Source organism: Drosophila busckii, unplaced genomic scaffold (assembly GCF_011750605.1).
Source record: "Drosophila busckii strain San Diego stock center, stock number 13000-0081.31 unplaced genomic scaffold, ASM1175060v1 chrUn_07, whole genome shotgun sequence".
NCBI lineage: Eukaryota > Metazoa > Arthropoda > Insecta > Diptera > Drosophilidae > Drosophila > Drosophila busckii.
In genome coordinates, this window is record NW_022872723.1 from 1,179,212 (window position 1) to 1,203,975 (window position 24,764).

The 24,764-nt window shown below is 37.2% G+C and overlaps 1 protein-coding gene across 4 annotated transcripts; it reads right to left on the reverse strand.

The window, feature by feature from the left end:
* Positions 1-3,312: 3,312 nt before the first annotated feature.
* LOC108600038 (homeodomain-interacting protein kinase 1) lies at positions 3,313-23,206 on the reverse strand. Of its 4 annotated transcripts, none has more exons than XM_033294772.1 (10): positions 22,752-23,206; positions 10,849-11,102; positions 10,450-10,770; positions 9,625-10,376; positions 8,977-9,555; positions 8,684-8,913; positions 8,075-8,623; positions 6,544-7,349; positions 6,155-6,469; positions 3,313-6,041 (listed from the first exon to the last, which is right to left on the reverse strand). In XM_033294772.1, exons 1-9 carry the CDS (start codon positions 23,089-23,091, stop codon positions 6,335-6,337), a joined length of 3,966 nt encoding a protein of 1,321 aa, XP_033150663.1. In that variant the 5' UTR covers positions 23,092-23,206; the 3' UTR covers positions 3,313-6,041; positions 6,155-6,334. The 4 variants fall into 4 exon arrangements, with proteins under 4 accessions (XP_033150663.1, XP_017842873.1, XP_017842872.1 ...); XM_017987384.2 differs by having other exon boundaries at positions 8,684-8,910; positions 22,731-23,206; XM_017987383.2 differs by having other exon boundaries at positions 22,731-23,206.
* Positions 23,207-24,764: the final 1,558 nt, after the last annotated feature.

The window sequence follows — 24,764 nt, forward strand, 5'->3', positions numbered from 1 at the left end:
AATATTTAAATTCTTTATTATGAAACTGCGCACGATACTGTCCCTAGATTACTAGTATGCATATGCATATAATATATAAATATATATATAAATACATATGTATGTGTGTATATGTACCTTATATATATGAGTAATCGATAAACGTCCATATAAAAAGCGAATCCCTTTCACGTGCTCTTCTTAACTTAAGTTAAAGGCTACTTAATATACCTACATACATGTACATACATATGTATGTATGTATATACATATTCTGTATATACGTACGAACATATATGTATGTATGTAAGACATATTGTTTCGATTACGTTCGCATCACGTTTCACACTAAATACGAGATAATTTGTTTGCTATAATATGTTCATTTAAATCATCAAAAGGTACAATCAATTTGTTAAATTCAATATATTAACCTTTGTCATTATCAAAATCCTTATTTATGCACTAATGTACAATATATCTATATATTTAGTTGAACATTCGTATGAGTGTGTACATTTTTTCAGCGCTACCTGCTAAGTACTCGTATTTAATGGATCGTATTTCTCATATACCATGCATATATCTACATATGTATATATATAATTTGTAAGTATGTATGTATATATCTCATATAATATTTTGTCGTTTGTAATTTACTATGTTAATTTTGTTGCTTTACTTTTTATTTTTGGTAGGAAATATGCTAGTCTTATAAATTTCACACATCAACATTTGTTTTTGGTTATGCTTTATCTATATCCTGAAATAATTTTTAGTTAATAAAATATATATCTTTTTAAATAATTTAATTTTCCTTTTAATATGTATTTGTAAGTTGCCTTCTTGCTCCTGCAATATCTTTAAACTTATATATGTATACTCTACATAAATGTAAATATATTATACTAGTTAGCTTTGTTTTAAACACCTAATATCAACCTGAACCACAATTTAAAATGTATTCAGCTAGAAGAGTGGATTTCAATTTTTGCGAGTCAATTTAACACCAAGAAAGAATCTTATGCATATGTGCGTAGATATTTCTTCTAATTTATGTACATATTTAAGAAAGCTATACACATAGTATATTTATATTTATATGTGTGGTTATAAAGAGTTGCAGATCTGTGATTTTTTAGTCACTTTCTTATTTATGGTGCTTTATGCTATATTTTTATGTGCAGCTTTGCTTGGCTTAAAAGAGCGAAATCTAATTATGGACGGGTTCTTATCAATCTTGTTTGTCAGCGTCTAATAATAAATCGCTTCATTCCAATCGTTAATCATGATCCGTAAATGGGTTCGGTAAGTGGCCTTTTTTAATTTGTCTATTTGTGATATTTTCGTATTTCCTTTAATTTTTCACTGGCACACACTTTACATAATTTTTTGTATTGAATTCTGTTTGCTTGTCTTAATAAATGCTTAATAACTTGCGTATGAAACACATTCCAAAAGCGACAAATTATTTATAAAAGCTCATTAATTGTTCGTCTTTAAATTAGTTAACCTAAACTTAAAGTACATACATATGTATACACGTAGACCGCTACTTCCGAATTGGTAGAAGTGTGAGAATAATAACACTATGTAACAACGAGAATATTTAATTGTTAGGAAAAAATATTTTAATGTTGTTACTTAGCGTCACTAACAATCGGTTGGCAATTACAGAAACCTGATTCGCCTTTTAACTAAAACTAATTTGCTGAATCTAAAGCCTCGTTGAGTTTAAGGAGTACACTATGAGCTCACTTCATTACCGACAAAATTGCACTGAATTATAATTTAATTTTCCTTGTTACTAAAAATGGTTTCTCATACAATACTTCTTTATCTTCGTGTTTTCTTTACTTTTAAATTCTTAAATTTTTAAAATTAATTTGGTGGGATTATGTATTTGTATATTTGTTGTTGATTTGCTTGTAACTTTTGATTAGCTTTTTATTCATTTTGCTCTACTTACATTTATATATGTATATATCTGGGTAATTTGCTAAAAACCATAAACAGAAAACTAATAACTAACAAGAAAATAAAACACAAGAACAAAAAAAAAACCAATAAATAATTAAGCAGCGATAATATGTTTTTATAGATGTATTTATGATTTGGATTTAGGATAAAAGTAAATATTACAAACATTTATGATAATAGTATGTTGTGGGGTTATATAGTATGTATTGTATATGTATTGTTCTCGTTGGATAACTGTATATATTTATTTACGTGATCATCAATATGTCTGTGTATTAGTGAGCAAAACATATAGTATAAGTGTTTTGCTAACAAAGTAAGCATTAAAATAAAAAATAATCATTAATCATTAGAGGCAATTACCATATTTGAAATATATAAGCCGATATTAATCTTATTATAAGCATTCATTAATTTGTATTGTAATTAAAATATTTAAAAAAAAAGTATTTGAAACATTGTTTGCGTTGCAATTACTCTTACTTATACTTGTATATCGGTATATCGGCCTATATCTATATCAATGTCTGTGTTGTGAATAGTTATTGAGTGTATTGTTTTTGTTTTATTTTACTTGATTTGGTTGAGTCTATTAACGTTTCGATTTTGTTACATTTAAAGCGTTCTTGATTTGCTTGTTGCTTTTCTAAAAAGTTTAGGTATAAATTGTAAGTTTATTAACTTTACATTGTTCAGTTAGTATACATAATAATTTGTATTTAGCGCTTAGTATTCTCATGTTCGTGTATTTAATAAGTATTTAATCCTTGTGTAATCCTAAGTGTAAGAAATTAATACAATAACCATCAAATTTTTAGCACAAAACGCCTTTGAATCAAACATTATACCTTAGATTAAAAAGACTTATAATTTCTTCGTTTATCGCTGTTGCTTAAGTTTTCATTTTAAATGGTCCATAAAATTTCTATAAAAACACATCTATTATGTCTATACATGTTTTCATCTTTCCTACAAATGTATGTGTGTCTAGTCAGAGACAGCAAAAGGAGTTTTAACATAAATTTTGCCGCCTGTACTCACATCTCTTACAAAAGAGGAGTGTCATCTAGCTATTTTTGCTCTAATTCAGATAAACTGATTCTCGATATACATATATTTTTAGGTAATACACATATGTACATGTAAATGTACTCAAGCGCGTGATTATTACCTATGTATATAAATTATGTTTGTTTAAATGTGTGTATAAATTTATGTACGAGTGTACTCGCATAGTCACAACACTAACGTTTCTTACTATCGCCTATAGCTGCTAATTAATCATCGATTATAACTACAAAAAATGGTTTAAAAGTTTAATTTTAATTTTTATATTTAACAGACAAAAATAAAATGACATTTGTAAAAAAGTTAATTGTTGCCCTTTTGTATAGTCATTTGTTTTGCTTGCATTCTTAAAAGCTAATGTACACTATTCATAGTTTTTAGTATATATATTCCGCATCAATAACAATATTTATAATAATTTGAAATTTACTTGTTTTGTTTCGTTAATTTTATTTACTGGCTATTTACGACAAGGACAAAATATTTTTGACACTTTATACATGTATTTTGTATCGTATCTTTTTTAAAACTACATCACAATAATTATATTCTACACTTTCATTTATAGCTTTCCGCATATTTGCAATACATATTATATATTTGTATAAATATATACTTTGTTGTTTGTTACATTCACATATATCGTGCGAAGCTGATTAATTATCAAATATTTATGTGTAATAATAATAATAATAATTTCTATAGTAATCACGTTATCTTCATAACCATAAAAACTGGTACACTTAAACATTAAACAGGTTAGATATTTGTGTATTGTTATTAGAAACATTTATATATTCGAAAGATTGGGATTTGTATATTGTATCATAATAGGAAGTGTCCACATTGCAGTTTACAAAGAGAGAAAAAAGGAAAAACACACACATAAAAATTGCTTGCGACAATAGTTACACCAACTACAAAATATGTTAAGAAACCTAATTAAGAATATCGTTACGTCATATATAAATGTATGTATTTTATAGGTAATAGTAGTAGTAGTAGTAGTAGTATATTATCATATATTTTGATGCATGTGTGTATTTAGCATATCGTACTACATGTGGGTACATTTAAAACTCGAAGATTCAAAACTGCGCGGCATTGATTCATAATTAACATTTAGATGACTTTGATTAGGCAAACAAATAAATGTTTTTAAATTGCAAAACTAAAACATAAATACCCTGCAAAACCTCTGCGTTTAGGGAAAATTAATTGACAAAAAATATTTAAGAGTTGTAGAACTACACGAATGTTGGTCAAATAAATACAACTAGTTTAGAAATAGGAAAACATTTATAAATCTAAAACTCTTTAATTATGTTCTAGATTGCTTTGCCTTTTTGTACTTTAGTAAACATTCTAATAAGTTGCTTGATTACACACCACACCCCCAATAGTGTTAGTCATTTATAGAAAATGTTATTGAAACTGTCAGTGAACGAAAGACTTAAACGCAGAGTCATTCGTTTGCAAATTGGAGTAAAAATTTAAAAGCAAAATAACAATTAACATTCTACAGACTAAAAAGCACTTACTCTATCTAAGAATTAATGTGTCTGATTTGTGTCTTATAACACCGTTCTTGTACCTGATCTAATTTTTGTTTCACACTTTTCATTATTGTTGGTACATAATTGCTTAATGCAATGCATCTAATATACAAATCTGTAGACATACAATTCCATATATTTGCAACACGGATAAACTTATCTTTAGCATTACAAACTTTTCTAAAAATGTGTCTAAGTGTATGTTTGTTTACATATGTAATTTGTATCATTCTTTGCTACACGTATATTATATAGCGAAGTTCAACTGGATACTTGTATACATTCTATTTTAATAAATCTGTTTCTATGCGTGGACTGCTAATAAGGTTGCTGCGGTATCATATTGTTCAATAATTACTAAGTTATATTCTCTGGCATATACTATTTTTAAACTATGTAGTTTCATAAAAAGGCAATTGCATAATATGTATTAAGTGTTATCATTTGTTGTGGCTGTCTGATTGGTGTTGCCTTTTATTTGACTTATTTCTATTTGTTATTTCAGTTTTTCGTCTTGCATGAACTTTGTTACAATCATTTTAATGAGGTACTAGCTAAAGAGCTTCAAAAACTTGTATGATTCTTCGTTATAATTTAATCAGTATTTATTGAATTCATTTGCTGAATTCACTTGTGTTTTCTATTCGTCTTGCTTTCATGGCGTTTTCAATATACTTATTTATTTTGATTAGCCTGAGCTTTACAAATGGATGAAGCCGTAGTACCTTAGGTAAAGATAATGCCAAATACCTGTTAATCGTAAGTATATAGTATCTATACAATTGGATACTTAAGTTAAATAAAGTGTACAACACACATAATGAAACGCTTTTCCTTGCAAAATTTATGGAATACATATAGGAGTATAGAAAGTGCTACGCAAGTGTAATATTTGTTTGTATAGGAGCTGTAGGTGTATTGAGTGTGAGTATATAAATTTCTAACAATGTTGTATGTAGGAATTACATATTTATGTATATATCTATATATAGGTAATTATATGTAAGTGTGTGTGTGTATACAAAAAAATATATGCATCTTACACCCCAAGATTCGTGTAAAAGTGCTTAACATTTATTTAATGAAATTAAACAAATTTATTAAACGACAAGTCCTCAACGCTTGCGACGACATTTTCTCAACTGGCTGCTGTTTGTGATCTTGGCAAGACGTAAATTTGCGGTTTGATGTGTTGATATTTCTGTTTCCGTTGTTGTTGTCGTGCGTTCGCCAGCTGCTGTAGTAACCGATTGCTCCAAATTGATGTTGTTATGTATGATGCTTTGCTGCATGAGCAGCATGAACCACCAACACTGCGTCAGCTGCAACTGTTGTTGTTGCTTCTGTCGCAAGTGCTGATCGGCCATGTTGCTGGTGTGTGTGATGTCATTGTCATTGCCGTTGTCGCCGTCGCCGTCACCACCGCCGCTACCACCATCAACTGAGGACACCAGAGATCTGAATGAATGCAAGCGAAATACAATTTGGTTAATAACTTTGTGGGTTTTGTGGGAATAAACCAGCTGAAATTCGGGCCTTGTTTTGGCCATCTTCTGGCATGTTTGACTCACTCATGCGTATGTCAATCAATTAACCACCAAACCATTTCTAGGCGCCACTATAGGCTGTGTGGACTATGGTGTTCTTAATGGGAGAGCTGTGTGGTTGTGGTTCTTTTTGCAGTATTTTCAGTAGTGGCCTCCCTGGTGTCTGGTATCCTCGTCAACGTCTACCCTCGTTAACCCTGCGATTTATTCAGCTCCATACCATATATTCGGGGGCGCAAAGTGTTTGGTGGCGGCTACCTGGGCGGGACTGAGTGGTCCAAACTGGCTGTACTGCGTCGGGATCTGGATATGCGCTGGCAGCGGATGCGACGGTATCACCTAGTTGCACGAAAAATCCACAATTATAGCATTTTAACCCACTAGAGTGTTACCCGAGATTTAGCTCCACTCACCTGGCGACTGGAGCTGTTGTGAGCTGGCGGCGGTGCAACAACTGCCCGATTGGTGTAGGCATAAGTTGGGGCGGCTTGGGACACATACACCGTGGGGCGCCGATACAAGTCGCCTTGTGCGTAAATATCCGGCTGTAGCATGGCAGCGGCGGCCGTTGAGGAGGGCGAACCGCCCAGCGGTGTGCCACCTAGCCGATGACTGTGGTTGGTGTGATGATGATGCGGTTGAACGGCGGATGGTTGCATAATCGGAGCAACGCTCGCTGGCCACAGGGCGGCAGTTTGGGAGCTGCTCTTGGAGTGGGCCAAGGGCGGTGCCACACTGGAGGCCGCATAGCTAACTGGGGCAACCGAAGGCGCTTCGCGCTTAGGATTGGGCAGCGGCAAGACCGCTGAGGTAGTGCCAGATGCCCAGGAGCTTCGCTTGGACTCTACCTGCGGCGGTGCTTGTGGCTGCGGGGCATATTCCGGATAAAACTCAACGGGCTCCTGCTTGGTAGGTATTTGGGGCAAGCTTGCAGATGTTGGGCCCGGCTGTTGAGGCTGCGGTTGTGGCTGGGGCTGACCTTGAGGCTGTGACTGATAAGTGCACTCGCTTTGAGCCATGGCCAAGATTCGTTTCTTCTGGGACTGACCCGGCTCGTACTTAATGCTGGGCTGGGATTGGAGTTGTGGTGGCGGTGGCGGCTGTTGCTGATAATGTGGCGTCTGCTGATGGTAGTGGTGCTTCGGACTGCTGCCTGTGGAAACGGCAACTGCGGCGGCTGCATGATGGCGACGGCGAGCGTCTTCCAGATCGTGATCACCTACGGTAACGCATGGAATTACTAGCTGCACGTGCTGCGATGACTTATGACGACTGAGATGGGACTGAGACGAGGATGGGTTATTGGTATGGGCATGGGCAGGGGCAGGGGCATTTACAGGGGCTCCTGGGGGGCACAGGCTGGAAGAGCTGGAGCTGGTGCTGGAACTGGGCAGGGAGATAGGTGCGTTAAGTTGTGTGTTTGTTGTGCTGGACATGGAGACAGAGGCGAGGTTAGATTGAAGACTATGGATATGGTTATGGACATGTGGTAGTGGTGGTGGTTGTTGTTGTTGTTGGTTGGAAGTGGAAGCAGAATTGGAATTGGTGTGATGACTGTTGTTGTTGTTGCTGCTGCTGTGTTGTTGTTGTTGTTGCTTGAGAGAACGACGGATAACATTGCTGTGACTGCTGCTGCTGTTGTTGTTGTTGGTGTGACGGCATGCATGGGATAGCCACACCAAATCCATTTCCGCTTCCGCTTCCTCCCAGCGACGACGACGACGACGAGGATGTTGCATGATGATGTGAATGATGATGATTATTGCTACTGCTAATGCTACAGTGGCTTGACGGCATTGAATTGTGGTGACTATGATGATAACTAGCACCCGCTGCCGCCTATCTGCGTACTAGATCTGCTGGCGCTACTGGAGGCCACACGATTACCGCTGGCATTGGCAGAGCTAACTGTTGCTGAGGAGGACATGGAATTCTGGGTATTACCATAATTAACAGCCTGCTGTTGATGCTGCTGCTGTTGTTGCTGCTGCTGTTGTTGCTGCTGCTGCTGCTGCTGTTGGGGATGTGACTGATGCACGGGCTGGGTGCTGCTCCGACAATGCAGGGAGGCGGAGCTCGATGAGTTGCTAACGGGATGGGATTGCTGCTGCTGATGATGATGCATGAGACTGCTACTAGTTTGGGACTGGGCGTGAACACGCTGCTTAACGGGTGCTGTACCGCTCGAAACTGTCTCGCCGCCCTCATCCTCGCTGTCCGAGATTGTGATGACATCGCTTGGCACCACTGTCGGCGACGGCGTATCGTGGATGGTAATTGTGGGCTGTTTCACGTGAGGCTGCTGAGCGTGCATCGGGGGTTGATATCCGACAGAAGCTGCACCACCTCCACCGCAGTTGTTGACCACCACATGGTGGCCAGTAGTATTGTAGGCGCTGCTGCTGCTGCCATGTTGCGCGTGCGCTACGGGGGCATGATGATGATGCGAACCCGAGGACGAGCTGCTGCTGCTGGCGTTCACAATGCCTGTGACTGGAAGAGAGAGAATTAGTGGCAGGTTTAGCTCAAGCTTGGAAAAAGTAAAATACGCACTGTTAGCAGATGTCGCTGAGGAGGGCAGAACAGCACTGGGTGCAGTAGTTCCATAGCCGCCGCCATAATTACAGTTGTGGTGGGCGTGATACTGTGGCGAAACGTGAGCAGCACGCTGGTAGCGCTGCTGGTGCGGCGGCGAGCTCTCTTTGACTCGCTTTTTCACGGGCGACAGTTGCTGGTGCTCCTTTTTCTCATGACGCGGCACGCGATAAGAATTACCCTTGCTGCTATCATGAAAAGAGAGCCAATTAGAGATTGCTTGATTGCTTAAAAGTTGATGGTAAGCATACGCTAGATGATGAGCCGGTGACTCCTTCTTGAGATCGTTTCGTGGCAAGTTAAGATGGTGCTTGGAATAAATCTCCTCCACGTTGAAGAGCGGCGTAGAGTCAACGATTAATGAATGCGCAGGTGCCTGCTGTGGCCAAGATGGCACCAACGCCATCTGTCGTCCAGTCTGTGGCCAAGCCACTCCACTGGCCTGCACGCGATTGGTGAGCAACATGCGTTGGCCAGAGCTGGGCTCCACCATTGACACGGGCACGGGGACATTGACATACTGTTGCGGCGGCACCTGCAGCGGTGGTTGCACTACCACATGTTTGGTGGGACTTGGCATGGCCTGGTAGGTGGGCGGGCAAAGTATGTTGGAAACCAGCTGGTGCTGGAATGTATCCGTGCGAGCCTGTGGATATTGGCGTGCCACATTGCGTCCACCGTAGATCTGGTAAAGACCCTCATACGCCAGCGGGCGTCCGTCGCGTACCAGACGCTGTACCTGACTGGTCAGCTGGTTGTTGATAGTGAAGGTCATGTTCTCGGTGCTACTGGGCACAAAGTTAGTCACCAGCGTGGGCGTAGGTTGCACTCTGCAATTAATTGGATTTGATAGATAAAGGTTGACACTAAGGAGACTTAGGCGTTTGTTTGTTACTCACGTATGGAAGTCGCCGCGGCGGCACACTTCCATCATCTGCACGGAGGCCTTAACATTGTTGCAGTAGACATAGTCGACCAAATGGGTGAGTCTCGTGAAGCTGTGGTTTAGCGCTTCGTTGGGGGTAAGTCGACGCTCCTGATCTATGGTCAGCATACGCTTAAGCAGATCGATGAACTCCCTCCTGTCTGTTTTCTCGGCCAGAAGCTGTCCGCCTTCCAGATCCGTCGGCACATTCACCTGCCCAATGTCATCAAGGCAGTTGAAGATGTACTTACGCGCTTCCTTGCTCTTGGTGTTTGTCTCTGCCTCGTGCTCCTCGGTGGTCTTCAACCGCCAGAACGGGTAAGTGGAGTCAACATCGCGGTAAAAGAACTTGGACGTCTTCGAAGCGCTATTCAGCATATGCTCGGTCGGTAAGCCCTGAGTCTGCGATATATATCGTATCTGATCGAACTCTGAACTCCCCGGATAAAGCGGCCAACCCAAAAAGAGCTCGGCCACTACGCAGCCCAGCGACCACATGTCGATAGCCTCGCAAAAGGGCAGTCCCAATATGATCTCCGGGGCGCGGTAATAACGTGACTGCAGGTACGTGTTGCAGACTGTTTTGCTAACATGCGAGGCGCTGCCAAAATCGATTACCTTGACTCGGTACGGTTGGCGCACTGGATCCACTAGCATGATGTTCTCCGGCTTCAGATCGGCGTGAATCAAACCCAGTTGCTTCAGCTTTAACAGGGCAGTCAACACCTGTAACGACCAGAGATTGAGATTGCATTAGAATTGATATAAGTCAGTTATATTTGGGGCAGTCTGCGATTACCTGCTCCAGAATGGGACGTATGTACTTGAGAGGCAGCGGAGAAAACTTGTTCTGCTTCAGAAAGTCGTATAGGTTCTGCTCGAGCATCTCAAAAACAAGGCAGGTATGATTCTTGTGCTGGAAGCACTCGAACGCGCGTACAAAGTTAAACTCATCGGCATTCTCCTGGCTGAGACGTGAAAGTATGGAGACTTCGATTTGTCCTTGGCGCGCATACGAGGGATGATTTTTTAGTATTTTGATGGCGACAATCTCCGAGGTGCCGCGCTTCCAACACTTCACAACCTGGCCGAAGGTGCCGCGACCCAGAAACTCCAGAACCTATACCAAAACGAAAGGAAGATAAAGAGCAATCTTAGTTACAGATCCTTCTTTCAAGGATCATTTAATTTTACATACCTCGTACTCTGCGGACAGAGAGTAGAGCACCTCATGCTGCACCAGCTGATAATCGCCGTCTGCGCCGCTGCTTGATCGCTTACTGGGGGGCTGCGTGTTGGCGTGCCCCCCCGAAGTGGCAACCTTTGTGTGCGCCGTCTTGAGGCTGCTACTAACGCCGTTCTGAGCTATCCCAGCTGCTAATTCCTGCTCCTGCACGTGCCTGACCTCAACGGTGCCGCCGTTGTATGAATCCACACAGCCACAATCGCAATCTATCGAGCGAAAGAATATTTAATTGACAGTTAGTCATACAAAGCGTCCGTTAACTAAAGTTGTCATTATTGTAATATGTATTCTAAAATTTTCCTGAGCTCCTCAGTGCGGTCATGTAAGTGGGCTGATAGCGATACAATTGAATATAACATTGCAAGACAATAGAGCACGAATGCGACGCATTCAAGAATGCGTCAAGAACCTCATAAACAATACCCGCATTTGACCAATATTGGAGGGCTCAACGGCAGAGCTTTTCACATAATGAATTTTACAAATATTATTAACAAGCGGAATAGTGTCAACAATAAGAAAGACGGTGCATCATCTACATATTTACCAACTAAGATCGTGGTCCATTGTCGCAAATATTTAAAAGTCATGTTTTTCTTCAGCTATATTATTTATACATACAAGTACAATGTAAAATTATTAGGGTCATTGCCGACTCAGTTTAGTGTGTATAAATCATTCCAACTAAAAACAAAACCTATGTAAATACATACAGATATGAAATCATGTGTTATCCATCCATCAAAAGGGATCTATTCTTGTTTTTGGTATCCCATGCAAGGATAACATGGATAATCTAAATTTAGAAAAGGCTAAGTGGCGTTGCCTTGACGGCGGATTTCAAGGCATTACATAATTTAATTAATTTACGTCAGAGGACATTCGATACAAATGCGAGGAACATAAAAATAGCGTACAGAACGCAGCCGTATAAGCACAAAACATAAAGGAGAAAACAAAGTATTGAATAAAACAGTTAAGCCCACGCGCACCCTGAAGGTCATTCCGAGGGTATAGACAAGTCCAAAGCTCCCGAACGCCTAACGTTGAATAGTGTCATAAAAGCAACTAAAATAAAGGGCAAACGCGACCTGCCAATGTCAAATTGAAACTTATGCCATGCAGAATAAAAGCTAAGTGCAATAAAATATGAACACCTCAATGCGAAGTATTTGATTTGAAAGATACGAAAGTCAACCGCGGGTCAAATGTCCAACCAGCATTGGATCGAAGTGTGTGGTTTCATTTGGTGTTTTGTAGCCCCAGCCAAGGTCAAACACAAGGACTTATTCCTCAGTCACGTGGCCGACCCGTGAGCCTTCTATTTGAACCCCTCTTCGATTGTTGCAGCAACAAGTCAAACAAGGGGGACTGTGCCCAAGCTAACGGCTTGACATCAATTTCCATATTTGTAGCTACTGTTGCACAACAAATTGTCTCGCTTACGCAAATACTTTGCCTCAAAAGAAGCGGTAGTGGCTGCCGCCAACGTCAAACTTGCAACGTGACGCGGTTTGGCAATCAACAGAACGAATCTTTTGCTTTTATTTGCGTTCTGCGTTCAAATGCGTTGCAATTTTAAATTATTGAAAATCACTTTTCAAGTTGTTCCATTGGATATAGTTTATATAGTTTATATTTTTGAATTAAGAAATGGTTGTAAATCAAAAATAATACAAGTGGACGCATTAAAGTTGGGCGCAACCAATTTTTATATACACTTTGACTAGATCATCGCAGCAATACACGCATCTACTCACAAACACATACACACAAACCAGCTAACGTGTCACAGCTCGTTGTCGCTGTAGCGTCAGCAGTGACGCCGCCGACAGCGTATGTGTACTTTATTTCAGATTTTTAAACATTTTAATTTAATTTCTTAATATTGTGGGTGTAATCCATTTTTTTCGATTTGCGGAGGAGGAAATAAAACAAAATAATAGCGATTTGTCCTGGTCTCAGGACCACCTACATACTAAATTTGGGAACTCTAGCTCTTATAGTTGCTGAGAAACACGCACTCATACAGATGGACAGGCAGACATAGCTATATCGAGTCAGTTTGTCAAGAATATATATACTGCCACGCCTCCTTCTGCCTGTTACATGCATTCGCACAAATTCATGATGCCTTTTATCCTTTTTTACGAAGCTCAGCAAATTCTTTTTGCTATTTTTTGTAGGCGTAAATTATTAAGAGTGAATGTGTATGTATATGAAAGAGTTTGCGTGATTTGTTGTCAAATGTTTTAGAAAGTTCTTGTCAACTCTTCATTTCGAACGATGGGCAAGTTACTAAATAATGAATGCCTAGACACTAAATACCTACCAATTATTATTGAGGAATTATTAATGAGGATGTTTTAGAATAAATTGGTGGGGAAAGGTTTTGAGAGAAAGTTGGTAAACCTTCCTCATGACAATAACGATAAAAATGCATATGGAAGCAGCAACCGTAACAAAATGCAAATTGAATCCAAATGCATGTTGCAATTAGTAACAACGCAACGGAAGTGAGGGTAGGTAAAAAAAGAGTTGAAACTAACAAAACAAAACACGATCAAAATATTAAATCATTTTAGACTTGAATTCACTGAACGGAAGCGGAAAAATAATAAATCACCAAACATGGCGCGTAAATACAAAACTAAGAAACTTAATCAAGGGAGCAGCAGGTTAGAGCAAAGCAAATTTAATTAAGGGCAGCTAAAATAATAGACGAAAGGAAACACGAATGCCACATGGGGTCACGAATATGAATATTGAAATTTGGGATAAGAGAAGAGAAGTGAGCTACAGTAGCTGGGTAAATATGTATTTGTCGCTGCAATGAGAGCAACGCACGCGAAAGCATTTCCACTTGTCGACGCACCTGACAACAACAATACAAACCAGTTGCATTACAAAAAGTCCGCGATAAAGACAAAAATATATCCAGCAACAATGTTGCTACATAAGCGTGACCCCATTGGCAATGCAAACGTATACATACATACAAAGGTAAATGGTCGCACATACATATGCATGTGCAATCTAAAGAACACTCGAGACTATTCTTCGCAAGAACACAGAGAGAGCCTGCACCAAGAACGGAGAAAGTTTGCTCAGCCTGCAAAAATTATATGAACTTGTCTTTCTGTGGAGCTCAACACTGCCAATTTGTGTGCGATTTATATGTGTATATACATACATATGTATGTGTAAAGTTGTATGTGTTTGACTGAGATACATCATTAAATCATACATCATTATTCCGTAGCAACATCATTTTCATACGCAACGGACTATAACTCACGCTATGTTTACTACAGAAACCAGGAAGAATAGTCAAAAAGTAAAATAACAAAAATGCCTCAAAATCATTGGCACACATTCATACATGTAAGTACATACAAATATGTATGTCCATACAGATGTATGTCCATACTTCTGTCAATGTCTACAAAAATGTCAAAGTGTTCTAAACAAAAAAAACAAGTTGGACAAATTAAAGTTGGGCGCCAACCAACTTTTACATACACTTTGCAAATGGCAAACACAGGCATGCGCTCACAGACAAAAACAGTGGATGCGTCACAGCTCGTTTTCGCTGTAGCTTCAGCAGCGACGCCAACGACTGCGTCGGCAGTAATACATATATGGCGCGTCAGCAAGCGCACCCCGCTGTCTATATTAAATGTAAATGCAAATAATTCCTAAGTTATTGGTTGCTCTAGCTCTTATAATTGCTGAGAAATACGCACTCATACAGACGACTATATCGAATCAGTTTGTCTTGCTGATCAAGAATATATATGCTTTGTAGGGTCTGTCCCTTTTACATACATTTACAAAAACGTCAAAGTGTATAAAAATTGCTTCAGTTGCATCAACCGTTGAGTCATAAATGCTTTTTACATTGTACTTATGTACTTTCACATAAAAAATTTAATTAAATAAATAAGTACAAGCAAGCTTATAACGACCAGGACATATACATATACATAAAATACCAAATGACAACTGATACTGAGTTAACACTCAATACCTATTCAACTGAAAATGCAATCCCAAAAAAATCTTAGCAAAGCGAGAAAGGATCTCGACGTACATGAAATTTGGAATGACTTGGAAATAAATGGACAAACTATTGACAACATATGCGGCTCAGTTGCATATTAGTATGTCTATGTGTTGAAAAACAGAAATTAATCTAGCTAACTACATAGTAAGGAGCAGAACTAATAAAATCATTGATGTGTTTTCACAAATAAAGGCTCGAAAACTCAATGTATCGATGTTTTTGTATGTACAGATGCTTAGACGCACTTATTACCATACATTCTAATATTAATATAGAAATAAACAACCAAAATAGCATGTTTTGGTTTTTCCGCCGGGAAAACCTGGAAAACTCATCGAAAAATTGATCGTATATTCCAAAAACTATCAATTAAAATAAAACGATCGATAAGTTCAAAATTGTTCAAATAGTACTAAAGTGATCGAAAACCCAAGGTGTATCGAAAAATATAAAAGTAATATGATCAAAAAACTAAAAAATGGGGAAAGCTTGACTCGCAAGCAGAATAGGGGTCGAAGCCCTCTAGTTTTCTATACAACCAAAGGATATTAAGAAGAAGGTTGCGACAAGAAAAATTATAGATTCTATAATTTACTGCTAGTACTTAACTCCATTGCATAGTTGATTGCCTGCGAACAATATCAGTGAAAGCAACTACAGGTGCACTTGGCCACAAGTTATAACTCGCAGTATGTAAAAGAAAAATAGATTTGACATTTTTATAAACTTTGGGAAAGGATAGTTGTGGAAATGTATGTAACATGAAGAAGGAGGCGTGGGTGAGTGGCAAGTATATAATTCTAACCACCATAAATAAAAAATTTATTTATGCCCACAATATATGACGAATTTGATTCCCGATCGGATAAATAACATCGGAAATATTCCAATTTAAATTTCCATAGACAGCGGGATCCACTTGCTGACACTGCATTGAAAACTTGCCCAAAAGTGTATAAATTTGGCAGCGCCAACTCTCGCTGCTCTAGCATCAACGAATTTTATTGCCTTACTATTATTTGATTGTTTTGTTTTTGTATTGTTTGTATTTAAGGTGGTAAGTACCAAACAACAATACTATTAGCTAGAAACACAAAAACAATTTAAATTTAAATTGCCCGGATTTACGCCAGCATGGGTTTCAAGAGTCTCGACAAACAGCAACAACAACAGCAGCAATAAGCAAAAATGAGGTAAAAGCACACGCATACATATGTACATATGTATCTATACATCTAAACATTGCACACACTAGAAAAAGAGAGAAATGTGAACGCATACATAAACACTCGAGCATGTGTGGAGCACATACAAAATTGTGGGAGGCCGTGATGTACATACATATATACATACATATATGTACATATAAGTACATATATGAATTTATTTTTGGGCCGCATTTGTGTGCAAAGTGCTTGAGAAGGTTTTGCCAACAGCACTTCACTGTTGATGAACCGCCTGTCTTCGTTCTTCGTTTGAATGTATGTCTGTCGCCCTTTAGATCACATCCTCTCTTTGTCTTTCTCTCACGCCTCAGTTAAACTTTTTCGGGTATCGCCTAGATGTTGCATGCAGTTGTCAATACAAACAACAGACAGAAACAACCTCAACAACGCTAACAACAAAATAAAAAAAAAGTATCGTTGGGCGAAAATGTTTGTGTGGGCATTGGAATACTCACGCCGCATGTTGGTGAAAGTTAATATTTGTAAGATATATTACGAAAAATAAATGAAATTTATTTGCAGCTAGCGAGTGCTTAAGAAAACCCCATTCATTAAATGTTTCATAAAGAAAACTCATTATTTGCTTATATCAATTATATTAATTCGTGCATAGCACTGAGCTCTTCATTTCACTTAAATTATAAATACAGACGTATAGTCAATGTAGCGAACTGAAAAAAATATATACATATGATAAAATCAAAAAGTTATTGTACGACGCCGAATGCACTGTTGACCTCAGCATCTGGATTCTAGCAAAAATAAAAAACACAACAGCACTATAAGGCAGCATACATAGCTGGTTGCACCTCTAGTAACATTAGTGACACTGACATTCAAGCAAGCGTTAGAGTTGGTATGACCTGAAGTAACCCAATGAGAAGATAAAGCGAGTAGCATAAGCTGAGAAAGATGTGAGTATTGTACAATCCTAGAACTTAATGAGGTAGTGTGGTGAGACAATGTTCCTTACACTAGAGCTAATCGCCAGATGGAGAAAACTTTTGTAGCAAAATATATTATTATTATTAAATTGGAATATAAATCTAGTGAAAATCGTACTCATTTGATGTCTAATTTGCAATGCAATTTAAATGAAAATAACAGTTCGAGACTCTAAGACAAATGAAATGCGACGGTTATCGTCATATTGACAAAGAATATATATTCACTGTGGTGTCAGACATACCTCCTCAAAATATATTTGCTAAAATCCTTTCCTTGCATACTTGTTTCATTTTTAAAATAAATCGGTAATTGAGGGGAATCAATAACGGCACAAAGCAGCATCAATTCTAAAGATGCATGCTGTACCAATACTTTTTTACGCACTATATATTCATGATTGCGGTGATAAAGTCTATCCAAGCTTTGGGGCAGTATTTAAATGGTCTATTGATAGCTTATTTATTTCTCAAATTATGGGGTCTGGTATAATACTTTTTTTATAGCCTGTAAAAAGTTTTTTGTATGCAAAATTAAACAAAAAAAAAAAAAAAAAAGACGACAGTTATAGGAGATAACTAAATAAGTTATAAGTCATCCTACTAATTTAAATTACATAGATAGTTTATGTGATCAGAGATGGTTTTTTATAAAAACCTCAACATTTGACAAACAAAAACCAGCAATAATAATATTAAGATGCACAATAAAACAAGTGGACAAATTAAAGCTTTTATATACATTTTAACTAGAGCATCGTAGCAAACACACGCATGCACTCATGAACACATACACACACCCAGCGGAATTACGGACATGCTATAATCGACATTTGTCTTGGCTGATTCAAGAATATATTAACTCATGGGGTCGCCACCTCCTTCTCCCTGTGTACATACATTCACACTTAATAATACCCTTTTCCATTTTTAACAAAAATGTCAAATGTATAAAAAGCTTGGGAGAGCAAATGCGAGACATTGTTTTCATCAACCTCAAAGAGAAATCTAATGGGGCTAAAGCTGAGTGAAACTTTTTTAATGTAGTGCATTGTGGGGGGGGGGGGGAGTTTCCCAGCTAATAACTGGCGCCAGCAACAGCTGACTTTTGTCTACAGAAATAATTGTCAGCAACTCCGGCTCCACAAAAAGGATAGAAGTCGCATTTAGCTTTAGCATTCTGCTATAAATATTTTAAATGATTTATATTTACAATGGTTAACGGGAGTAGCGACATGATAATTCTAGAGGGCTTCACCCTCAGTATTTTCGCATTAAAAAGACAGCCCACTGTTTAAGCCCTCTCGAACATATGTACATATTTTTTCCGTCGAAAATCAGGTTAAGTTAAGCATTAATTAATTCAAATCTCACATTGTTATCTCTTGCTGATTTTGTAGGCTATTTATGAAATATCTTACTTTTTTTTGGCGTCTTTCGTTTGATAAGTTTCCCGTCGGCATTATCGAAATCCGAATATGACGAAATATTTTCTGTGCATCGCCTTTGATAGAATTTTGGTGAACATTTCTAGGTCGCTAGCTAAATTCGGCAGCACAGCAACCCTTAATTATCATTATCACCCGTCAATCAGGACAAACTCTTTAATATATATATAATATGGATATAATATGGATAATACATTATTTTCGGATACAGTCTACTCAGGATCCTTAACATATCAACAAGTTTTTGAACTAAATATAAATCTCCTTCACTGCCGTCTGCGGTTTCATATAAAAGAATTTCGGTCAATAATGAAAGCAGCAGCCGATCTATTTGCATAATTATTCTCACTGATCACCACTTTTTGTACCAGAAATACAGTACTTCTTACCTCTGCTGAAGCCATTGGTCAACCGCGACTAACTAGCTTGAGTTTACGAAGTTTATCAGATTTAAATGCGGACCGAAGGTATTTATACTGACTTTAGTAAAGCCCTTACCACCCATTGTATAATATGGGCGACAAATAACCAAATACAAGTGAACCAAGAAAAACCAGTGAATACAATAACAATTGCCCTACTCAGCGGTCAACAACTGCTGAGAACGTCAGCAACGGCACGATGTAGGCGTCTCTATAGCCAACAGAAAATGTGTGCGAATAGCGATAATGGGAGCACGAAAGAAAAGCATACGAAAGTAAAGAAAAACGTTTCGAACGAAACAACCCAAGGAATATTTTCAGCTTAATTGCTATTGTGCAAACAAGCAACATAAATAAGTAACAAAAACCACACGGAAACTAACAACACAGAGCAGATCAAGCGCAGAACACTTTTACTTTACTATTCTCATTGGGCGGAGTGGAGTGGTACGTATGGTGGCTGAGGTGAAAGGCAAGCATCAATTTTTTTTAAATAATGTCACCCTTAACTTGAATATTGTAATAAAACCTCATGTGGTAGACCCACCAAACATACACGCTTAGTGGTAGACCTCAGCCGTATAAACCCGCTAGAAAACATTAATATAAATATAAATAAATAATTTATCGAACTCAATATTTCAGAATATAAAACATAATCGGTATCGATATATCCACAAGTTGTATTTGATTTTTTTTTTAACATTTTTGACTCTTATTTATTAGTAATTATAAAGCAAAGTAAGGCATGTTTTAGTTTTATGTCTAACTTTTCATAAATTCATTTTTAGAAATTCGATTTTTTTTATATCGACATATTGGAATCTAGTTAAATATCGATACATTTTATTTAACATTTTGGACTTATTCGTTTTATAAGAATCCACTTTAAAATCTTGAAGACATAGAAAGCGAAGAATCGCCAAATAATCAAAAGATTTTTTTATGCACTATAGATGCAATAATCGATATTTTTACATTGGATATCATTGGATATAAAAGACAGTGAACACTATATAATGCTAAATATTACTTGCGGAAGAGGGTCCAACAATAGGTAAATGTTAGGTTAAAGTTCTTGCGAATCTTTCCTAACTAATTTTAACATTTCCGAGATATTCAAGTTTAGTGCTTTTTAGAGATAATTGAGATAAGTTATTTTTCAATATGTATATAAATGCCGCTTGAATTCTTATTATAATTTACTAATGACAAAAACCATTTGAACCTAAACTTTTTGTAGCAGCAAATTTTACAATAAGTCATCGATGTCGCACACCTGCCGAAAGCATATTATTACTATTGCAACAGAAAACAAACCCATGTGTAAAATTTGAAAAATGATTGTAGTCGAGAGTCGAGATAGAGAGTATGGTGGGATTCAATTGATCTCGTTGTTTCTGGATTGACTTTCTATAATTGCGTTTTATGTGTTGTGACGGAGCCGCGCACTCAGAGTTACCCTTCATCCCATTCTTCAACCAACCGACACGACGTTTATTGTGGGTTGTGTGTTAGCACTAACTTTTTCCGCGGAATAACCACAGACGAGCGCTCCAAAGCGACGGTCTTTTTTACAAGTCACTCTATTCATATAGGGTTCACTCCAAAATATCATAGATCTTTTTACTATAGATACACTATTGTTGGACACTGAATTTAAAATTTCATTACTAAATATTATAAAATTATATAACTTTACATATGTTTGTTAATGGCTCGAGTTGACCTATGGAACGTGTTCTGTTTCAATCGCTCACCGTCGCTTGTGGTCGGCGGTCAAAAGTTTCGTGATTCCGCGGAACGGAAATAACATAATACAATAAACATTTTCCCAAATCGATATTTCTTTCAATATTTTTGCTGTACTTTGTATTGTTCAGATTTTACCTAGGAGAGCTTGGAAATTGTCTATTAGCACTTGTTAATCCAATTTAGATTCAATTTCCATAGACACTTGCCTTTCTTCACTTGTGTCGCCGTTTCTGTGAGTTTGTGTATTTTGTGACAAACGAGCAAATAGAGAGAGAGAGAGAGAGAGAGCGCTGAGCGATTTGAAATCTAGACAAGCAAGACTCTACATTGTCACTCAGAGAAACCAACACAGCGACAATTCCGTGCTGCAGCCACAAAAACAACTATAAAAACAAGCATCTGAGCAACGTTGGTGTTGCGACCATTAACAGCAGTGGCTACAATAGCAAACGGAAAAAACTTCAAGGCTTTAATGCTCGATTGTACAGCAGCGAGATAGCGCAAGTTATGAGCCATGGGGTGAACAACAAGTTAGCAAAATTTTCTTAAATTCACTCTTGTCGCGTTTCTATAACTTGCTTGACCTCCATTTTAAAGCTACTTCGAGGGTCGCACGTGAAGTTGTAGTTGCTTCTTGGAGGCCGGTACCGGTGCTGCAGCTCAAATGAGTACATATTTAAATTGAAAGCTACTATATAAATGATGAACGTTGCACAAGGTGTACACATTCACAAAAAAATAAACAAATAAGAAAACGAGTTCTACAGAAACTGGTCCAACGATCTTAAGAAACAAAACAAATTAAAATCAATGTATTTGCTAAGCAAGCGAGATAGATAGAATCGATATATTTTGAAGTAAGCAGCCGTGAGCTAATAATATTATCATGTATATTGCAAACTTTTAAAAAAATATTTTAGTTTTTTTTATTTAATTCTCATAAGTCTTGATTTGTTTTTGTATTATATATTGTGTATTTTTACCAACTTACAAAATCACATTTACGACATTCTCATAAGCTTTAAATGGTTTATTTCAATATTCAGTGCCTAAATTTTATTGGCGGCACAGCCGAAACTTTTTAAGTAGAGTTGTAGAATCTAGTATTTGGAGAATCCTTAATATTGGATCTGCTCAGGATTTATAACTAAATTTCAAATATTATATATAGCCGAAATCATTACATATGAACACATATGTCCCTATCATCAACTAATATTGACCTTTTCCAAACCTTAGCACAGTCCACCTGAACTCAACTCACTTCATCTATCGAGATCTGTTTGTTTGGATTTACATATTGTAAATATAAATAAAGTGTATTTATACATGTGTATGTAAGATAGGAGTATGAAATACCATACATATATATGTACTTATGTGTAGGTAATATGTGTAGAGTATATGTATGTAAGCTGTTTGAATTGATCAATTAAATTTCGCAGGCCTAATATCATATTGAGGACGGGGTTTAACTCTTGGTTTCCCTTTGTTTACAAAATGCATTTATACGGACATATGTATATACCATGTCATAGATACAGCGAAATATGTATGTCTGCCAAATAATTATTCATAAGAGTTAGTCAAAAAAATATGTAAATAAATTGAGAAAGAACTTGAGAAAACTTGTATATGATTTATTTGAAATTTTTCCGATACATATTGTACGTGACCTTATAATTGCTGAGTTCTTGTTGCTCATAGTGACAGACGAAAAGGTGGACATTCTTAAGAATATGTATACTTCATGTATACTGCCATGCCCCATTCCCCCTGTTACAAACATTTGCACAACTTCATGAGACCTTTTCCATTTTTTATAAAAATGCTAAAGTGTATAAAAATTTGGATTTGTTCAAGTTTAGCACGCTTGGCTTGTGCCTGCTGGATACTTCTCCTACTTCTTAACTTCGGAGTGGATAGGATAATTTTGTAAGCCACTAGTAAATAGTACACCCTGTATCACTCACCTGTTTCTCGCTTGCGCTTACTTTTGACCGCAGTTGCTTCTGATCCAGTCTTTGTTGATGGTCTATACTGTGGCTGTAGCTCCGGCACGTTTTTCTTTGTAATGATACTGCGTTGTCGCGACTGATCCGTCTCTAAGTCCTGGTATATGATGGGTTTCAGATCACAACTGATCCCAATACTAACGTGTTCGATTGTTCTTGGATTTACATCCACAGCAGATGCATATGAGGAGCTTGCGTTCGGTCCCTGATTCTGGTTACTATAAAAATGTCCTTGCTGCAGCTGTACACCAGGACCGGCGGCAACTGAACCGAAACCGGCGACGAAATCGGACGCGTGTAAATGATGCGACGTTTTCATTGGCGCATGCGAATTTACGGAACGTTTGCTCTGGTTTTTTCTTAAAGTATATACTCTTTTCTTCTTGTAATGCACGCAAACTCGTTTCGATCGTGCTTATGATCAACGAATTTATATATTTTTTTGTTTTATATACATAAATAAAAAAATCCCTTATCGAATTTCATTTATTTTGTTTGTTTGATATTAAAGCAAAACATTGCTTCTTAGCTTTATTTATCTGTACAATAATGGGGCTGCAATTTTATTGTTTTAATGCTTTCGCCTGGATTAAAATTGTAGCTGAGGAATTAATATTTACAAATACTTGTTAAAGACAGATTCGAATGTTGTCAGACTAAAACAGAGAATCTGCAAGTAAAAGAGTGGTTGAACAAATTAATTATTAAATTTATTTTATATCAATACGAGAGAGCTTTAAATTATTTTGGAATATTTAAAAGATACATTTTAAGTGAATAATTTCAAGTAGAAACAAGTGAACAAATTAAAGTTGGGCGCAACCAACTTATATATACACTTTGACTAGAGCATCGCAGCAAACACACGCATGCACTCACAACACATACACACAAAACAGCCAACGCGTCACAGCTCCTTTTCGCTGTAGCTGTAGTCAGCAGCGACGTTTGTATCGCGTCGCAAGAGTACCCCGGTGGAGGGGAGAAAATAAAAAATAAATAAAAAAAGCGATTGGGTTTGCGTATACGAGCGCCTACATGCAAAATTTGGAGACTAGCCCTTATACTTGCTCAGACACGGTTGCTCATACGATACATTCAGACGGACGGAGGAACACACCAATACAGAATTAGTTTGTCTTGCTGGTTAGGAATATATATACTTTATGGGGTCTGCCAAGCCTCCTTCTCCCTGTTTGCACAACTTTATAATACCATTTTCCATTTTTTATGAAAATGTCAAAGTGGATAAAAATAAATCTTAATGGTAATGCAATTATGGTAGATACGCTAGGTGTATATCTGTAATTATCAAGCATACATTTTGGAATAAGGATGTCTTCGTTGCAGAAATAAAAGGTTGCATGAGAAAGTTACAAAAATTTTTTGTTAAAATAATGTATGCGGTCTTACCCACCTAATAATGATACATCTTTACATTTTTTATAAAAATACTACACAAGAATATGTAAGCAACATGTGCAAAACAACAATATTTACAAGAATATTATATTTACATCTTCTGTATGAATGCACGTGTTTATATGTTAGTAAATACATGCATACCTATATATCCATAAAACAACAACTTTTAAGATTGCGTACATACATATGTAAGTTCGCATCTATTTTGACCGTATGGAAAAATGGGTTCTCAGGAGAGATTTGTGTGAGCATTTTAGCCAACAATTTCTGTTCAGATTTACATGCACTCATATGTATGCATGTATTTATGTATGTGTATATGTAAAGAGCTCAAAACAGATTTAATAACTTGTTGTGGGCCAACAAGGAGGGCAGAGACTGAGTCGCAGAAAAAAGGCGTTGGTGAAAATAAAATAAAATAAAAAAATACAACCCGAGACGAGAAAATAAAAATTAAAGCAAACAAAAAGCCGGATCTCATGCACACATTTACAAACACCCACATACAGAAGCACATGTATAAGAAGTGTTGCTAAAATATTGACGCTCGAGAGAGCGATAAGAGTC